The 19,466-nt window shown below is 35.9% G+C and overlaps 2 protein-coding genes across 2 annotated transcripts in view; one reads left to right on the top strand and one right to left on the bottom strand.

Moving 5' to 3' along the window:
* Positions 1-5,786, top strand: part of ITGA4 (integrin subunit alpha 4) — a 95,772-nt gene extending 89,986 nt beyond the window's left edge. The window contains exons 25-28 of the mRNA XM_069577053.2: positions 336-455; positions 2,140-2,238; positions 2,611-2,730; positions 3,208-5,786. Coding sequence (XP_069433154.1) covers positions 336-455; positions 2,140-2,238; positions 2,611-2,730; positions 3,208-3,306 — 438 coding nt within the window. The 3' untranslated portion in view covers positions 3,307-5,786. The remainder of the gene's footprint in view (positions 1-335; positions 456-2,139; positions 2,239-2,610; positions 2,731-3,207) is intronic.
* Positions 3,110-19,466, bottom strand: part of CERKL (CERK like autophagy regulator) — a 134,614-nt gene continuing 118,257 nt past the window's right edge. The window contains exons 11-13 of the mRNA XM_069577062.2: positions 14,186-14,282; positions 6,830-7,008; positions 3,110-6,049 (exon numbers count right to left, since the gene is read on the bottom strand). Of these exons, the coding sequence (XP_069433163.1) occupies positions 5,968-6,049; positions 6,830-7,008; positions 14,186-14,282 (358 nt within the window). The 3' untranslated portion in view covers positions 3,110-5,967. The remainder of the gene's footprint in view (positions 6,050-6,829; positions 7,009-14,185; positions 14,283-19,466) is intronic.

Below are 19,466 nucleotides of genomic sequence, written 5' to 3'. Positions count from 1 at the left end.
CCAAATGATCCAAGTTTGATCATAGAACATGTAACTAAGCAAATACTCTCATGTCTTTTTCTATCCCAGAATATTTTCATAAAAATAATGAAACATATGATATAGTTCAAATACTTGTTTTGTTATAATTTATTATAAATATTTGTGTTTTCTTTGAAGCAAGATAATTTTTAAGTGCCACTAATGAAAGCATATCCTTAATTCCATGTTTATAGCAAGATAAATTTTTGCAAATGCCAGTAGTGGGAGCAGATCTTGAATTCCATGTAAAATATTTTAGCCATCTTTTAAAAAATGTTTAAATTTTAACATGGCTCTTTTGTATTCTTTTTAAGTACTGCATGAAAGCTGATCCATATTGCTTAGATATCTCATGCCATTTTGGGAAAATGGACAGTGGAAAAGAAGCCAGTGTTCACATTCAGTTGGAAGGTCGCCCATCCATTTTAGAAATGGTAAGTCTGTGATACAGTGACAACTTTGTGGATAAGATTTCAGACAGACCTTACAAACACAACCATCTTATGCAGGTAGGATGGTAAGGAGGCATTCAACAAATTAAGAAGGTATGAATGACTGTAAAATCTGGAATGAAATTCTAAAACTGTTCCCATTTATCACTTCAAAATACACTGTCAAAATGACATGGTTTTAGTAACTAAACAGATAACGTGGGCTATAAAATAGACTATAATTAAGAGATTTTACAAAGCATGTCCAACTATGACTGTCACTCAAATTAGTTAGCTGCCTTAACATTTCATATATCCTTAGTTATTTACAAATTATGCTTAAAGACCTACTATTGTATATAGTATACATTTACTAAAAATTAAGACTTCCATAAAATCTAAAACATCAAAATTTAACAAAACACAAACATACAAGAACAGAAACACACTTTTAAGGACGTGAAGTTTGAAGGCTTGAATTAAAAATTAACTAAATACATGTTAGACTTCTTCCTGGAAAGGAGTGTGTATATTTATGAGAAGTACTTTGAGATAAAATTTTCTTATCTGATCAATATGAGTAATAGATCTTTCTCAGAGTTGTTCAGATTAGATGATCTTTATAAAGAATTTAGTACATAGCACATAATAAGCCAAAGGAAATGACAGGTATCATGTTCTGTTAAGAGGAGAAGTTGAAATTACCACAAGGTGGTTAGGAGGAAGACACATCAGACAGGGAAACATGAGCTCTTCATTTCAGTTGTGAGTCATTTAGACTTCTGCAGTCTGCCTTCATACTCGCAGGGTCCAGTTTTTTCACCAGCGGGCACCAGTGCATTCTGGACGAAATACTTCTTTGTTGTCAGGGGCTGTCCTGTGCTAGAATAGCTGGCCTCCACCCACTAAATGCTAGCAGCGCCCCGTCCCCATGCCTGCTGGCTGGAAATGTCTCCAGATGTAAATGACCATCCTCCAGGGTACAGAATCATCCCTGTTGAAAAGCACTGCTCCAGATAAAGTACATAGTTTATTTTTAGCTCTAAAATTCTACATGTTCTCTCCAAAATGTTAAATAACCTTTACACCGTAGTTTTAACTTTTGCAGGTCATAGACTTCTATAAGAATTTGATCAAAGAATATATTCTCATCTACCCTAATGAATGCAAAAAAAAAAAATCTCAATTTTCAATAAAACTTCAAAGGGCCTTAGAGTTTGTGAAGCCCATTTACAGACGTCTAAGCCCTGAATTCTTGGTTATGAAGTCCCTCTCTCTGTTAGATAGTAAAACTGAGTTCATCCAGTGATTTTATTTTTGAATGCTATAAATATTTGTACCAGATTTTTTCATTATAGCATTTGGTTTACTATCTGTATTTGATCAAATACAGATAGTATACCAAATACTACAAGAAAAGCCCAAAGAAAATTAATTTGAGGAAATGTTTATCAAACAAAGAAAGTCTTCCCTAAGGAAAAAATATACTAATAACTATCAAATAATATTTAAATATTAATTAATACAAAGGACATGCCTTTGGAACTAAAGGAAGCATTGCATTGCAATTAAATACAAATGGTGAAATAAGCTGGAGAAGATAACTTGTGAAAACTTTTAGTTTCTCATGATCATTACCTGGTATATGTTTTCATGAAATAAAACTATGTCTCTTTTCTTTAAACAGGATGAGACTAGAGCACTGAAGTTTGAAATAAGAGCAACAGCTTTTCCAGAGCCAAATCCCAAAGTTATTGAATTAAAGAAGGATGAGAATGTTGCCCATGTAAGATTACCTTTTTAACTGAAACATAAGGATTATGGGAAAAATAATATTGCTAGGGTGTTTGGTCAGGAAAACCACAGAGAGCCTAAAATACTTTATTGGGGAGTGGCATTTTCTACAGCTGGCAGGAAGGAATGACGCAGCTCTTTCAGAAGGTGATTCTGGTAGAATGAATTGGAGGGAGAACCACAGACACGGCACATTACACTCCGTGTTTCTCAAACATTTACCCATGTTTCCTATGGTTGTGTTAGAACAGAAAGAGAATGGGAAGGAATATTCTAAATACTGTTGGGGAAAATAGAGGGGCTTCAAAGGAAATAGAGGCAAGTTTTTAAAATGGTGGTTCCTTCTTTTGGTTAATTTATGTAGGTTCTCCTCGAAGGACTACATCATCAAAGACCCAGACGCCATTTCACTATAATGATTATTTCAAGTAGCTTGCTCCTCGGACTTATTTTACTTTTCCTCATTTCTTATGTTATGTGGAAGGTAAGCCTTTAATAATTACCAATGTTGAACCACCCAAAATTCTATTCTTGAGTTTTCTCAAAGCCAACTTGTGACTCCCACATTACTAGATTTAAGTATTTCAGTATTTTTAATGTTAGTTTTAAATTCCTAAGTGGACTGATATTTAATAGTACTGATCACATGTGTCTCTTAACTTCAGTACCAAAGTCTTTCTAGAAAAATATGCTTTCTTAAAGATAACTGATTTTCAATGAATATTCAATATAACAGAAGTTTTGAAAGACTTTCTAAAAAAGCATTTGGAAAGCACTGCACATTTATATGTTGAATTTCAATTTTGGAGCGTGTGTAAGCAGCACCGAGAAACCCTATAGTAACAACAAAACAAGGCTGTATCTCCCAAACTAATTTTTACTGACTACAATTGTCATTGACTGTTGAGACATTTAATATGTTCATAACTATACAGCAGTGATTATACTATGTTATTTTCAGGCTGGCTTCTTCAAAAGACAGTACAAATCTATCCTACAAGAAGAAAATAGAAGAGACAGTTGGAGTTACATTAACAGTAAAAGTGATAAAGATGAGTGAAGACTTATTTCAAGTTAACAGAACAACTCAGGTTACAATATATTAAACAAAAATTTTAGATATTGTTTACAAGAAACCATGAATTCTGCTCAGACTTCATGTACTTCTTTTAATAATGACCATGTGACATAGTCTGTCTTCATCATTGCTTGGACTTTTCAACTGCATTATCTTTGGATACATTACAGTATTACCTTTGGAGTTATTTTCTCTCAGACGATAATCTTGCAGCTCTAAAATGGATATAAAAACACTAAAGCATCAACTTATTCAAGAGAAGTAATCCCTGGAAGATATCTTGAAAGTGCATTAGAATTAAAATTATGTGGAGGAAGTAAACAACTCATCTGGAGAAGACTTAGACTTGTAGTATTATTCCTTTGAAAGAAATACTATTCACCATATGTGTTTGCTTTGGTAAAATTAATTCCACCCAGTAGGCAATGACTCATTCCTAATAGCTCTTTGAGAATTGTTTGGAATATGTTCTCTAGAAATATTTAGCAGAATTTTTCAACACGCTGTCACCAAATTTTCTAATGAATAGAAAAGAACCACTATCATTTTAAAGCAGATATCTTTAAAGACACTGATTTGTAATCTATTGCCTATGAGCTTTGATCAGCAACCAGTCTATGAATATTATGGTCTGATGAGCAAACTTCAGACTGAACTTATACACTGGTTTGAGCTTAAAGGGGTGATTTCTGGATAAGTATTGTTTATACTGCCATGTATTTTTTTCTTTTTGTACATATATGTTCTTTTAGAAACATTATGTATATATATATTTATATAGGTATAAATCCAATAAGTCTTTCTGTAACACAATTTTATCAAGGTAAAGGTACTGAAGAGTAAATTTTAAAAATCCATCTTTAGTCAAATTTTTTTGTTTATAAAAACAATACTTAGAATTCTAATTTATATTCTAAAACAGATTGAATGTTGCACTTTAGCTGATATTTGAAATATACATACACTGATATATGTAAAATATGAAAACTGTACCTCACTAAGTTTTTAAAAATCAGAGCCTTCCAAAGATGATATTGGGGACAAATATTTCATATAAATTAGATACTGTTTAAAATGCGGACTGTCAAAATTCAGCCAATAGATAAATTCTTGTTTGGATGATATTCTTTTCTCAAGTGTAAGTATGAAATGTACTTTCACCAGTGCTATAAGGGCATTCTCTTCTGCATGGAACTAGAAAACAAAATTCACAAATTTACCTGTAAATTGAAAAATGTAGATTTAGCTTGGATAAAAATATGACATGAAAATTTCCATGTTTTAGTGATAAGTGAAATATTTTAAGTTTTTTGTTGATCTTACATACTTTTATAATGAAGTAGTTTCTTTCTGGGTCTAAAATAATTTATCTTTAAATGTCTCTTTATTTTCAAATAGAGTCTTTTTTTGTAATATTTATTCTTACTTATAAACTAAATGCTGATAACTGCAGAACATAATTTCATCTGATTTATTTCTACATCTAACTTGATATGAAGGTTGTGGCCAAATTTTCAAAATCTGTCATGGGACGTGATAAGTTAGGGGCCGCTCTTTACTGTTATGGAAAAGGATTTCTTCATATGAGGTCCCTGCCAACAGCTGTCTTCTTCAGACTGCTTCATTTCTGCTATCTGTTCACATATTGGTGGCTGGAAAAGGAGAAATGCACAGCAGTCGGTAAGGCATTTCAGCAGCAAGACCCAGTGAGCATGAAACCTTCTTAACTTGGTGTGTAACCAATAGAAGTTAAAATGTTTAAAGTAGTTCTTTCAAGAAAATATCTAGGCTCATTGATAGAAAATCAAATCCAAACTTAAAGCTGCTTTCTCAAGGATGATCCCTGAGGAAATTTAAATCTGGTTCTTTCCTACTAGAAATAACAGCATTTCAGGTAGCACCAAGTACAGTGCAAACAACATGCTAGAATCGTCAGACAGCAGGGCTTTCAGGAGCAAGAGGAACACAGCTCCCTACGGGGCCAGATTATGACTCCTTATGTATTTTGCATATTTATATATTTTATATACTTTGTGTATAATGGACTTCAAACTCCAATCACTTTGAGTTTTCAGTTTTCAGAGACCGTCACAAAATTGGTGCTATAACTTTAATCCATCTTTTTTGTTTTTGCCAAGTAGTCTACATATTAGAGATTTTGAGGGAAAAAAATAGTACTATTTCTGGTTATATGATTTCCTAAATGTGTAATTTTGAAATATAATCTTGCTGGAATACTTACCTCATCAGGATATCAGAACATTCTTACATGAACTCTGATCTGTTGGTACCAGGCTATCGAAATTTAACATCAGAATTGATGGACTCAAATCCAGGAAGAAAGAATCCAAATTATTTCACTTTGGAATTAATCTATGTTAAATATTGATATAGCTTGTTTAAATTTCAAATACCAGAGATGTTTATTTTCCATTCCAATAAATACTCTCCAAAAACCAAAATTTCAGTTGTTTTGTATATATTTCATGTCCTATTTTTTTAAGTTTAGAAGCTAATTTTAGTAACATCAAAAATAGCAATTTTAATTCCTTTTCAAAATAGATATTTTTCCTTATTAAAATATCTGATTAATTAAAATATAATATATATTTTCATATTAAAATTCTAATTTCCACATTCCTCTTATAAACAACTACATGTTACTTTGGAATCATTCATTTCTTCCATGCTTCTTCCATAAAGATTGATAAGTCTTGGGTGTACTCTGTAAAGAATATAATAAACATGACTGATTATTTCATTAACCTATCATTCTGTTATTTTTCATACATAACACCTATTGAATGCAGTGCATACTACCAAATTCAAATCTAATGATAACCAACAAACACATATTCATGGCAGAGCTGCCATCTAGAAAACATGCAGGGCCTGATAAATCAGTAGCACTAATTCCTGTAAAGCCCAGTACATTGTGGCTGTAGAAACCTCACATCTAGCAGGCCACTCAGGGAGCCCTGCACACTTCCATTCACGGAGTCATAGTACTTACAGAAAATGAGTTTGCCTGTTTATAACCAGCTGCTCTTGCTAATAAATAATATGTAAAATTGTTCTTATGTAAAGTATGCTTTGGAAAGATGATAAAAGCAAACTGCTGAACACAAGTATTTGTTGTGGGTAAAAGGAAATTTAAAATTGTAACCATCTGCTATTCAAGTGACTTCATCAGGTATAAGATCTTAATCTATTTTTAAAAATTCAAAGTGGAATTTTCAGACATACATTATCTGTATAGTTTATGAAGAATGGTAATTTGGAACACCAACATAGAGACTCATAACCAAAGAAAATGGTTGTACATAACAACTGGTGAATAAATAAAAAGTTATACTTTTTATTAAAATTGTACATGTGTCTTTTTATGTGTTCCTGATTTACTATCTAGCCAGCTGCCTGCTTCAATGGTATAAATGGAAACTTCCTTCTTCTAACTATCAGTTCCATGTCTGACAGACATATAAGGTGGTGAATAATTACTTACCTAACATGGACCTCTGATGCAACTTGCATTAAATCACCATCTACATTCCAAGGGAAACAGTTTCCTGAAGCAGTTTCACGTGGTCCATGATCTTCCTCTGGAGTGTGTCCACTGCTGTTACTCCTTGGGCAAACTTTTACTTCTTCAACAGTGTAAGTATCAACAAATGGAAAATTGAACTAAAAAAAAATTAACGCAAATAACCTTGGTACTTGCTTTATACCTAACTGTAATGCAAATTAGTAAAGTTCACTGCACTCTCACTTGAAACTAAACATCAGTGTTCATGCGGATGTTTTTATAGCTTTGAAACCTATCAGTATCAGTTGCTTTGGATGAAGCCTTTTCTGAAGCTTTGCAAGTTCATTTAGATCTAGCAGCTGGCAAAATTATTTTCTTACAAATAGTACATGTCTAGGAAACTGTATACAATAATTTCTAATTAAAGAGTAAATATTTAATACTAGTCTATTTTTATAGAGGATTTATATAATCCACTGAATTAATTATTTTCAGCTAGTTTAGCTGATGTAAACAAAATCTAGAATAAGTTTCACATTTGGGATTTTATTACGAAAAGTTTAACTTATGAAGATGAAAAGAGAAAGTAAGTCTATCCTGTGTTATTTTTGCCAGTGTTTGCCTGCCTCACCCTCACTTTAAAGATAGACACAAGTTGCAAGATAATTAGGGTTGCTTTCTGACCACTCTTGAATATGAGACATCAGCTTCATATTTCATTCTTTCTTAGCCATACTACCCAAAGCAATCTATAAATTTAATGTGATCCCTATCAAATTACACACGACACTTTTCACAGAACTTGAACAAATGATCCTAAAATTTATATGGAATCATCAAAGACTCAGGATTGCCAAAGCAATCTTGAAGAAAAGCAACAAAGCAGGAGGCCTAACCCTCCAGACTTCAGACAATACTACAAAGCTACAAGAATTAAAACTGTGTGGTGGTATTGGCACCAAAATAGACACAGAGATCAATGGAACTGAATAGAGCACCCAGAAGTAAGCCCACACACCTATAGACAGTTAATGTTTGGCAAAGGAGGCAGGAATATACAAGAGGGAAAAGTCAGTGATTGTCCACAGAGACAGGCCTTGGGAGAAACCACACCTATACTCCCTGTGGTATCTGTTAATGGCAGCCCTAGAAAACTAACACAATGCCCAAAACATGGGAAATCTGGTGGAGGATGGCAATAGGTGAGGCTGAGACACAGGGAAGGGCTAGAATACAAGGGGCCACGTGTTCTTCAATGAGAACGTTCAGTGTCATCTTGATGACAATAAGACTGAAGAATTAGAAAAGGGATAAATCATATCTGTATTTTAGAAAAATCTGTCTAGAAGGAAGTGTGGAAGATAAGACTAGAGAAAAGAAAGACCAGGAGGAGGCTATTGTAAGCAAGAAGGGATTAATTGGTGGACTGGTTGTAAGAAATGAGGGAGAGGGGTCCAGAGTAACTCCAGGATGGGCAGAGGGTAGTGCCGTTGCCCTGTGTAGGAACACCATCAGGGAGAGGGCAATAAGGTAAGCAGTGGATGTGCTCGGTTCAAGATGCCTGGGAGCTCTATAACCTCAGCACACAGAAAGACACGGTGATCCGCAGATCACAAGGGAGGACAGAACCCTTGGTAGTGTGCAAAGTTCAGAGAATGGTTCAAGCAACGGAAGGCAATGAGGTCACCCAGGAAAAGGTATCATGAAAAGATACGCTACAAACAAATCCCTGGGGAAGCACCAGCTCTTAAGGGTTTTAAACTCGCTACCAAAAATGAGGGTCAAAGTGAATGCAGAATTGTATGAACAGAGAAAGGTCAGCTATAGGATGGAGCTGAAAGAACTTGAGTAATTTTTATCTTCTATCTATTTTACCCAGAGATGAGAAAGGCAAGATGTGTCACCTACAAATAACGGTTTTCAATATGTTCTATAACTGTTGGCATACATGGACATTCAGTCCAACCTGGTGAAGATGGTTCAGAGACCTAGACTGTTGCTCTCTCTGGGCTGAAGTGCTGCATTTCCCTTCCTGGATACCAGAACTGCTACCAGACAGTAGATAATACCATTTTATATTTATCTTGTCTTTATAATCTTACATAATTTATATAGACTTACACTTTTGAACATATCAGCATGAAGAGACTATATACACATGTATATGTATATATGTACATCTACAATTTTTTAACAAATGAAAGCAGTCACCTTGAGAATCAATCACATTATTCTTACTATATATCATTAAACAAGACATTTTAGAACTTCTTTGCAAAACATTACAGAACAATAGCATGGACTTGAATTTTTGGAAAGAGCTAAGCCAACGAGTTAAATCTAATGAAACATACACACAGGCAATAGTTTCTTGTATCACAAGCAAGATATGACTGGTCAAGCACATGAGAAAAAATGTTATATTTGCATCACATGGTCTTCTTTTGAAAAAGTTATTTTCCTATAGATACAGAATTATATTTACTACTATGTTCATATTTTTATAGTAAGCATCTGTTACTTTTAAAGTCAGAAGAAAGCTACTTTAATATTGAAAAAAAGGATTAAAGAAAAATTACCTAAGACATTTGCCCAGTAGCCATTCCAAAAGAGAAGTTCCATAAGTAGTTTGTGCAATCATGCATCCCTAAAGAAATACCAGCTTCTCAAGGAAAGTATCTTAAGGTCATTACTCCTTTAAATTCTCAGAATTATTTAATAGAAAAAGTTTATACCAAGGTAATGACATTCATTATCTCTTGGAATATAGAATTTTGAGTGCTTTTTATATTGCTATTTTGCTTCTATTTTCTGATTTAGAAAAAAAGCAATGGAAATGTATTGCTTTGGTATTAAGAAAAATAATAAAGTTGCAAACAAAATTAGCAACATTTGAAAAGGAATACATTCCTTTAAAAATCAACAAATCACTATTTCCCAAAATACATCCATAAAGTTATTAGTTAGTCTCACAACCTACATTATATCTGCTTTTGACCACTTTGTCTCCTTAGAGATTTATATTTAAGGAAAATAGGACTATATCTAGTTGTTATAACTTCCTAAACGTTTCATTCAGTTGGTTGCTCAACAAACATTGATCAAATAATGTGGTAGGCAGAAGAGAACCAAAACTTCCTGAGGCCTGCCCGAGAAAGTTTAAAACTATAAAGAAGCAAAAATGGGAGCCTTGCAGTGACTACCTATGTAAGCAAGATTTAGTGCTGGTCACCAGCTGAATTTACTCTCCTCCTCCCACCTGTTCTCACCCAACTACAGCCAGGCACAATTTTATACCTATAAGAAGGTGTGAGACCGTATGGTTTTACATGCCTACTATGTACTTCAAGATTCATAATTTCAGAAATTCATATATTTATGGATCAGTTTCCTAATAACTGACTCAAAGTACCTGCCAAAGGAATATGGCTTATAATAGTTATTGCTTCTCTTTAAAATGAATCTCTTAAGTGGAAATATAATAATTTTCCCTATCTCTACAAATACCACACACACCTAAGTTTAGAATAACAGCTATATAAAAGTGGTGTATTCTAAAGTATATTTCTGCAAATTTATTTCAATCAATGTAAGTAGGCAGATCTTGAACAAATGAAAGGAAAATCCAAAGGTCATAACTTTAGAGGGAGTCTGATGTCATACAATCAAGAAGATTAAAAATCTCAGGTTTCACTTCTCTTCATTCTGAAGAACAGCTGAGTATAATTTTATCCTTAATTTACTCCACATTTCAATATAACACTCAGTTCAGTTCAGTTCAGTCGCTCAGTCGTATCCAACTCTTTGTGACCCCATGAATTGTAGCACACCAGGCCTCCCTGTCCACCACCAACTCCTGGAGTTCACTCAGACTCGCATCCATCGAGTCAGTGATGCCATCCAGCCATCTCATCCTCTATCATCCCCTTCTCCTCCTGCCCTCAATCCCTCCCAGCATCAGAGTCTTTTCCAAGGAGTCAACTCTTCGCATGAGGTGGCCAAAGTACTGGAGTTTCAGCTTTAGCATCATTCCTTCCAAAGAAATCCCAGGGCTGATCTCCTTCAGAATGGACTGGTTGGATCTCCTTGCAGTCCAACGGACTCTCAGAGTCTTCTCCAACACCACAGTTCAAAAGCATCAATTATTTGGCGCTCAGCCTTCTTCACAGTCCAACTCTCACATCCATACATGATTAGTGGAAAAACCATAGCCTTGACTAGACAGACCTTAGTCGGCAAAGTAATGTCTCTGTTTTTGAATATGCTATCTAGGTTGGTCACAACTTTTCTTCCAAGGAGTAAGTGTCTTTTAATTTCATGGCTGAATTTAACATCTGCAGTGATTTTGGAGCCCCCCAAAATAAAGCCTGACACCGTTTCCACTGTTTCTCCATCTATTTCCCATGGAGTGATGGGACCGGATGCCATGGTCTTCGTTTTCTGAATGTTGAGCTTTAAGCCAACTTTTTCGCTCTCCTCTTTCCACTTTCATCAAGAGGCTTTTTAGTTCCTCTTCACTTTCTGCCATAAGGGTGGTGTCATCTGCATATCTGAGGTTATTGATATTTCTCCCGGCAATCTTGATTCCAGCTTGTGCTTCTTCCAGTCCAGTATTTCTCATGATGTACTCTGCATATAAGTTAAATAAGCAGAGTGACAATATACAGCCTTTACGTACTCCTTTTCCTATTTGGATCCAGTCTGTTGTTCCATGTCAGTTCTAACTGTTGCTTCCTGGCCTGCATACAGATTTCTCAAGAGGCTGGTTAGGTAGTCTGGTATTCCCATCTCTCTCAGAATTTTCCACAGTTTATTGTGATCCACACAGTCAAAGGCTTTGGCATAGTCAATAAAGCAGAAATAGATGTGTTTCTGGAACTCTCTTGCTTTTCTCATGATCCAGCAGATGTTGGCAATTTGATGTCTGGTTCCTCTGCCTTTTCTAAAACCAGCTTGAACATCAGGAAGTTCACGGTTCACGTATTGCTGAAGCCTGGCTTTGAGCATTTTGAGCATTACTTTAGATAATTTTGAGCATTACTTTACTAGCGTGTGAGATGAATGCAATTGTGCGGTAGTTTGAGCATTCTTTGGCATTGCCTTTCTTTGGGATTGGAATGAAAACTGACCTTTTCCAGTCCTGTGGCCACTGCTGAGTTTTCCAAATGTGCTGGCATATTCAGTGCAGTACTTTGAAGCATCATCTTTCAGGATTTGAAATATCTCTACTGGAATTCCATCACCTCCACTAGCTTTATTCGTAGTGATGCTTTCTAAGGCCCATTCGACTTCACATTCCAGGATGTCTGGCTCTAGGTGAGTGATCACACCATCGTGATTATCTGGGTCGTGAAGATCCTTTTTGTACAGTTCTTCTGTATATTCTTGCCATCTCTTCTTAATATCTTCTGCTTCTTTAGGTCCATACCATTTCTGTCCTTTATTGAGCCCATCATTGTATGAAATGTTCCCTAGTATCCCTAATTTTCTTGAAGAGGTCTCTAGTCTTTCCCATTCTGTTGTTTTCCTCTATTTCTTTGCACTGATCGCTGAAGAAGCCTTTCTTATCTCTTCTTGCTATTCTTTGGAACTCTGCATTTAGATGCCTATATCTTTCCTTTTCTCCTTTGCTTTTTACCTCTCTTCTCTTCACAGCTATTTGTAAGGCCTCCCCAGACAGCCATTTTGCTTTTTTGCATTTCTTTTCCATGGGGATGGTCTTGATCCCTGTCTCCTGTACAATGTCACAAACCTCATTCCATAGTTCATCAGGCACTCTATCTATCAGATCTAGGCTCTTAAATCTATTTCTCACTTCCACTGTATAATCATAAGGGATTTGATTTAAGTCATACCTGAATGGTCTAGCAGTTTTCCCCACTTTCTTCAATTTAAGTCTATATTTGGTAATAAGGAGTTCATGATCTGAGCCACAGTCAGCTCCTGGTCTTGTTTTTGTTGACTGTATAGAGCTTCTCCATCTTTGGCTGCAAAGAATATAATCAATCTGATTTTGGTGTTGACCATCTGGTGATGTCCATGTGTAGAGTCTTCTCTTGTGTTGTTGGAAGACGGTGTTTGCTATGACCAGTGCGTTCTCTTGGCAAAATTCTATTAGTCTTTGCCTGCTTCATTCCACATTCCAAGGCCAAATTTGCCTGTTACTCCAGGTGTTTCTTGACTTCCTACTTTTGCATTCCAGTCCCCTATAATGAAAAGGACATCTTTTTTGGGTGTTAGTTCTAAAAGGTCTTGTAGGTCTTCATAGAAGCATTCAACTTCAACTTCAGCTTCTTCAGTGTTACTGGTTGGGTCATAGACTTGGATTACCGTGATATTGAACGGTTTGCCTTGGAGATGAACAGAGATCATTCTGTCGTTTTTGAGATTGCATCCAAGTGCTGCATTTCGGACTTTTTTGTTGACCATAATGGCTACTCCATTTTCTGAGGGATTCCTGCCCGCAGTAGTAGATATAATGGTCATCTGAGTTAAATTCACCCATTCCCGTCCATTTTAGTTCACTGATTCCTAGAATGTCGACGTTCACTCTTGCCATCTTCTGTTTGACCAATTCCAATTTTCCTTGATTCACAGACTTGACATTCCAGGTTCCTACGCAATATTGCTCTTTACAGCATCAGACCTTGCTTCTAGCACTAGTCACATCCACAGCTGGGTATTGTTTTTGCTTTGGCTCCATCCCTTCATTCTTTCTGGAGTTATTTCTCCACTGACCTCCAGTAGCATATTGGGCACCTACTCACCTGGGGAGTACCTCTTTCAGTATCCTATCATTTTGCCTTTTCATACTGTTCATGGGGTTCTCAAGGCAAGAATACTGAAGTGGTTTGCCATTCCCTTCTCCAGTGGACCACATTCTGTCACCACCATGACCGGCCCGTCTTGGGTTGCCCCGTGGGCATGGCTTAGTTTCATTGCGTTAGATGAGGCTGTGGTCCTAGTGTGATTAGATTGACTAGATTTCTGTGAGTATGGTTTCAGTGTGTCTGCCCTCTGATGCCTTCTTGCAACACCTACCATTTTACTTGGGTTTCACACTACATTTTCTATTTTCTCTTTGTGCACACACACACACATAAAATATATATAACCACCAACCCACAACTCAGAAAAGGCCAATCTGCATTAATACTGGTGGATACTTTTCAGAATCTGAAGAAAGCACAAACTGAAAAAAGAAAAAAAAAGATTAATGTATTCAGAAGAAAATAAAGCCTTCTTACAAGGCAGGACTTGGTGTCAATTATGATAGCATCTCATTCCACATGATTAATTGCTTTGCACATAAGTAATCCAAATGCTTTACTGTACCTGGTTTTTAATACTCGCATATCTTTTCAGGTGTTTTATAAATTCCGGTCGTGAAGTGTTTCGTGCAGTTATGAGAGCCATGCTTCCATTATTTAATCTGAAATTAAATATTTGTATTTGACATCAAAACGTTTATTAAGAGATTACATCAGAAATTACTCTGTATCATTCTTTCTAACAAATAATCTTTACTAGAAGTTGTAGGCAAGTCAGATAAACAGCATTCTATTTACCGAAAATTCTTAAACCATATTTTGCTGCATTCTCCTTAAAATGAAACAGCCTTTCAGATTAGTTTTATTAGACAACCGACTTCCTTCTCACCAAGCACTGACACTAAGGGCTTTAAAAAAAACTGAATCATCATGCATCCTATTCACATATCAAGACATAATTTGAAATGTACTTACTTAGGGAGTGAATGTAAAACCATGTTTTGTTTTGTTTTTTAAAGATGTGTTGTAAAATAGTTAATCAGTACAAATGGTGTAACAACTAGTTCAACAGCTTTAAAAATCTAACGTTTGATTTAAACATTTATTTAAGGGCAGGTCTAAGTGACAGGAAACCAGATAAATCAAAGCGGCCCTTGGATGGATGAACTGGAGTGAACAAAACGCTACATGTTCAGTTAAATGACTGCACATTTTACTCTTGCATAACTCTTTGGTTCAATATAAGAGGCTGCAAATTTAGAGGTGTGATTTAGTGCCCAAAAGCCACTCACAGACTCATCTAGCTTTAGAAGGCAGTTTGCAGAAATATGTGCAAATGACTCCTAGGCCGAATTTCAGTGCAAATATAAAGTTAGTCCAAGAATAACAACAACGACATAAAAAAGAGCTCTTTAAATCTTACGGAACCTCAGGTTAGAGCTGTAAAGGACCCTGGAGATTATCCAGTCATTCACTCAACTTACGTCGAATGAAAAGATGTCCCCAAGTTTAAATGATTGGTTCAAAGACAGAAAAACAAAAATGATCACTGGAACCAGAGCCCTTCATTCAGGGTTTGGCATTCCTTTTACCCATCATGTCACCCCTTCCCAACTGGAAATAAATATTCAGTGATACCAAAACATGAGTGTTTTGTGTGTTCTTGATTTTAATTCTTTAGTTTTCATGTGTCTACCTTTCAATACTTATTAATAGTGGAAACACATGTTATGTGCCTAGCACCCTTCTCAATATTTCCATATATTATGCATTTAATCTTAGCAAAATTCGAATACAAAAATATTAGTTCCTATCAGCAACTTGTGCTGATGTATCTTAAAGTAAACTATACTTTCTTGTGAAAAAATGAAGCTGAAAGTTGAAACTCCTTTGCAATTTCCCTGAATCATTCAGAAGATAAACTCTGAGTATCTTGGTCAGCCAAAGCTCCTACATAAAGGCCCTTGCAAAAATGGCATGTTTGACTACAATCTACAGAAGACATCTCTAACCAGTCACCCTTCTCTGAAAAAGTCATTCAGTGCTGACTGAACCTGGAGAGTAGGCCATGGACTTTCAGGCCAGCCGGAGAATATCTGGAGCAGCTGGAAGGAGGCATGAACCTACTCCTTCCCAGAGAGCAAGACTACCTCCCCAAAGGTCCTTGAGCAGACGTGACCGTGGAGATGGGGCAGGGTCAGAGCAGCACCATGGCATGGCCTGGAGAGCACAGCTTGGGTCAGCTGGCCAGGACCTCACTTCTCGTGGGACGCTTCCTTAGGGAGGCGTCAGCTATCTAAGGTTTCTGAGGGTAGGGGGAGGAAACAATCAGGCGCGATTTCTAAACCATACAAGCTTCAAAACACTCCTGGCAAGCTTCAGCACTAGAGATAATTAATGAGGGCCCTGACATGTGGTTTTTAAGTAGTTTCTCGTCTTTTCTAACTTTAGATGTTTCCCTGTTTCTCACCTTCCTATCATTAGTCAAGGAAAACATTCTAAATCATCCCTTTGCCAATTGTTAATCCTCCAGGTTAAATATTTTGCAGGGAAGTTGAAACTAATCATTAAAATGATGTTATGAACAGACACAGAAATACAAAGGATCATAAGAGACTACTATCAGCAGTTATATGCCAATAAAATGGACAACGTGGAAGAAATGGACAAATTCTTAGAAAAGTACAATTTTCCAAAACTGAACCAGGAAGAAATAGAAAATCTTAACAGACCCATCACAAGCACAGAAATTGAAACTGTAATCAGAAATCTTCCAGCAAACAAAAGCCCAGGTCCAGACGGCTTCACAGCTGAATTCTACCACAAATTTCGAGAAGAGCTAACACCTATCCTACTCAAACTCTTCCAGAAAATTGCAGAGGAAGGTAAACTTCCAAACTCATTCTATGAGGCCACCATCACCCTAATACCAAAACCTGACAAAGATGTCACAAAAAAAGAAAACTACAGTCCAATATCACTAATGAACATAGATGCAAAAATCCTCAACAAAATTCTAGCAATCAGAATCCAACAACACATTAAAAAGATCATACACCATGACCAAGTGGGCTTTATCCCAGGGATACAAGGATTCTTCAATATCCACAAATCAATCAATGTAATTCACCACATTAACAAATTGAAAAATAAAAACCATATGATTATCTCAATAGATGCAGAAAAGGCCTTTGACAAAATTCAACATCCATTTATGATAAACACTCTCCAGAAAGCAGGAATAGAAGGAACATACCTCAACATAATAAAAGCTATATATGACAAACCCACAGCAAACATTATCCTCAATGGTGAAAAATTGAAAGCATTTCCCCTAAAGTCAGGAACAAGACAAGGGTGCCCACTTTCACCGCTACTATTCAACATAGTTCTGGAAGTTTTGGCCACAGCAATCAGAGCAGAAAAAGAAATAAAAGGAATCCAAATTGGAAAAGAAGAAGTAAAACTCTCACTGTTTTCAGATGACATGATCCTCTACATGGAAAACCCTAAAGACTCCACCAGAAAATTACTAGAGCTCATCAATGAATATAGTAAAGTTGCAGGATATAAAATCAACACACAGAAATCCCTTGCATTCCTATACACGAATAATGAGAAAGTAGAAAAAGAAATTAAGGAAACAATTCCATTCACCATTGCAACGAAAAGAATAAAATACTTAGGAATATATCTACATAAAGAAACTAAAGACCTATATATAGAAAACTATAAAACACTGATGAAAGAAATCAAAGAGGACACTAATAGATGGAGAAATATACCATGTTCATGGATTGGAAGAATCAATATAGTGAAAATGAGTATACTACCCAAAGCAATTTACAAATTAATGCAATCCCTATCAAGCTACCAGCCATATTTTTCACAGAACTAGAACAAATAATTTCAAGATTTGTATGGAAATACAAAAAACCTCGAATAGCCAAAGCAATCTTGAGAAAGAAGAATGGAACTGGAGGAATCAACTTGCCTGACTTCAGGCTCTACTACAAAGCCACAGTCATCAAAACAGTATGGTACTGGCACAAAGACAGACATATAGACCAATGGAACAAAATAGAAAGCCCAGAGATAAAACCACACACATATGGACACCTTATCTTTGACAAAGGAGGCAAGAATATACAATGGAGTAAAGACAATCTCTTTAACAAGTGGTGCTGGGAAAACTGGTCAACCACTTGTAAAAGAATGAAATTAGATCACTTTCTAACACCGCACACAAAAATAAACTCAAAATGGGTTAAAGATCTAAATGTAAGACCAGAAACTATAAAACTCCTAGAGGAGAACATAGGCAAAACACTCTCAGACATAAATCACAGCAGGATCCTCTATGATCCACCTCCCAGAATTCTGGAAATAAAAGCAAAAATAAACAAATGGGATCTAATTAAAATTAAAAGCTTCTGCACAACAAAGGAAAATATAAGCAAGGTGAAAAGACAGCCTTCTGAATGGGAGAAAATAATAGCAAATGAAGCAACTGACAAACAACTAATCTCAAAAATATACAAGCAACTTATGCAGCTCAATTCCAGAAAAATAAATGACCCAATCAAAAAATGGGCCAAAGAACTAAATAGACATTTCTCCAAAGAAGACATACGGATGGCTAACAAACACATGAAAAGATGCTCAACATCACTCATTATTAGAGAAATGCAAATCAAAACCACAATGAGGTACCACTTCACACCAGTCAGAATGGCTGCAATCCAAAAATCTGCAAGCAATAAATGCTGGAGAGGGTGTGGAGAAAAGGGAACCCTCCTACACTGTTGGTGGGAATGCAAACTAGTACAGCCACTATGGAGAACAGTGTGGAGATTCCTTAAAAAATTGCAAATAGAACTACCTTATGACCCAGCAATCCCACTGCTGGGCATACACACCAAGGAAACCAGAATTGAAAGAGACACATGTACCCCAATGTTCATCGCAGCACTGTTTATAATAGCCAGGACATGGAAACAACCTAGATGTCCATCAGCAGATGAATGGATAAGAAAGCTGTGGTACATTTACACAATGGAGTATTACTCAGCTGTTAAAAAGAATTCATTTGAATCAGTTCTGATGAGATGGATGAAACTGGAGCCTATTATACAGAGTGAAGTAAGCCAGAAAGAAAAACACCAATACAGTATACTAACACATATATATGGAATTTAGAAAGATGGCAATGACGACCCTGTATGCAAGACAGGAAAAAAGACACAGATGTGTATAACGGACTTTTGGACTCAGAGGGAGAGGGAGAGGGTGGGATGATTTGGGAGAATGGCACTCTAACATGTATACTATCATGTAAGAATCGAATCGCCAATCTATGTCTGACGCAGGATACAGCATGCTTGGGGCTGGTGCATGGGAATGACCCAGAGAGATGTTATGGGGAGGGAGGTGGAAGGGGGGTTCATGTTTGGGAACGCATGTAAGAATTAAAGATTTTAAAATTAAAAAAATAAAAATAAATAAAAATATAAAAAAAATAAAATGATGTTATGAATTGCCAAAGTATGTACATAAGTCATTCTTCTATTCCACTTTAGGGAAACATTTAGATGTGATGATGTTACACCACAGTCATCACCCTTCTATGCTCTACAGGAATGTAAGAGAAATATTTTCAGACCAATGATGGGCAACTACATGAAAAGGATGTACAAGAGATGGAATAACTATCGCTTGTGGATAAAATGATATATAAAATGTCTCATGAAAATGTGGGCAGTATATTCAGATGCATCACTATTCATACTAAATACAACTAAAATATTTCCTTTGACTCAAAGTATCATACATACACACATACATGC

Source organism: Ovis canadensis, chromosome 2 (genome assembly GCF_042477335.2).
Source record: "Ovis canadensis isolate MfBH-ARS-UI-01 breed Bighorn chromosome 2, ARS-UI_OviCan_v2, whole genome shotgun sequence".
Taxonomy (NCBI): Eukaryota; Metazoa; Chordata; class Mammalia; order Artiodactyla; family Bovidae; genus Ovis; species Ovis canadensis.
The sequence above is the reverse complement of the archived record's forward strand: the minus strand, read 5'-3'. Positions and strand labels throughout refer to the sequence as shown.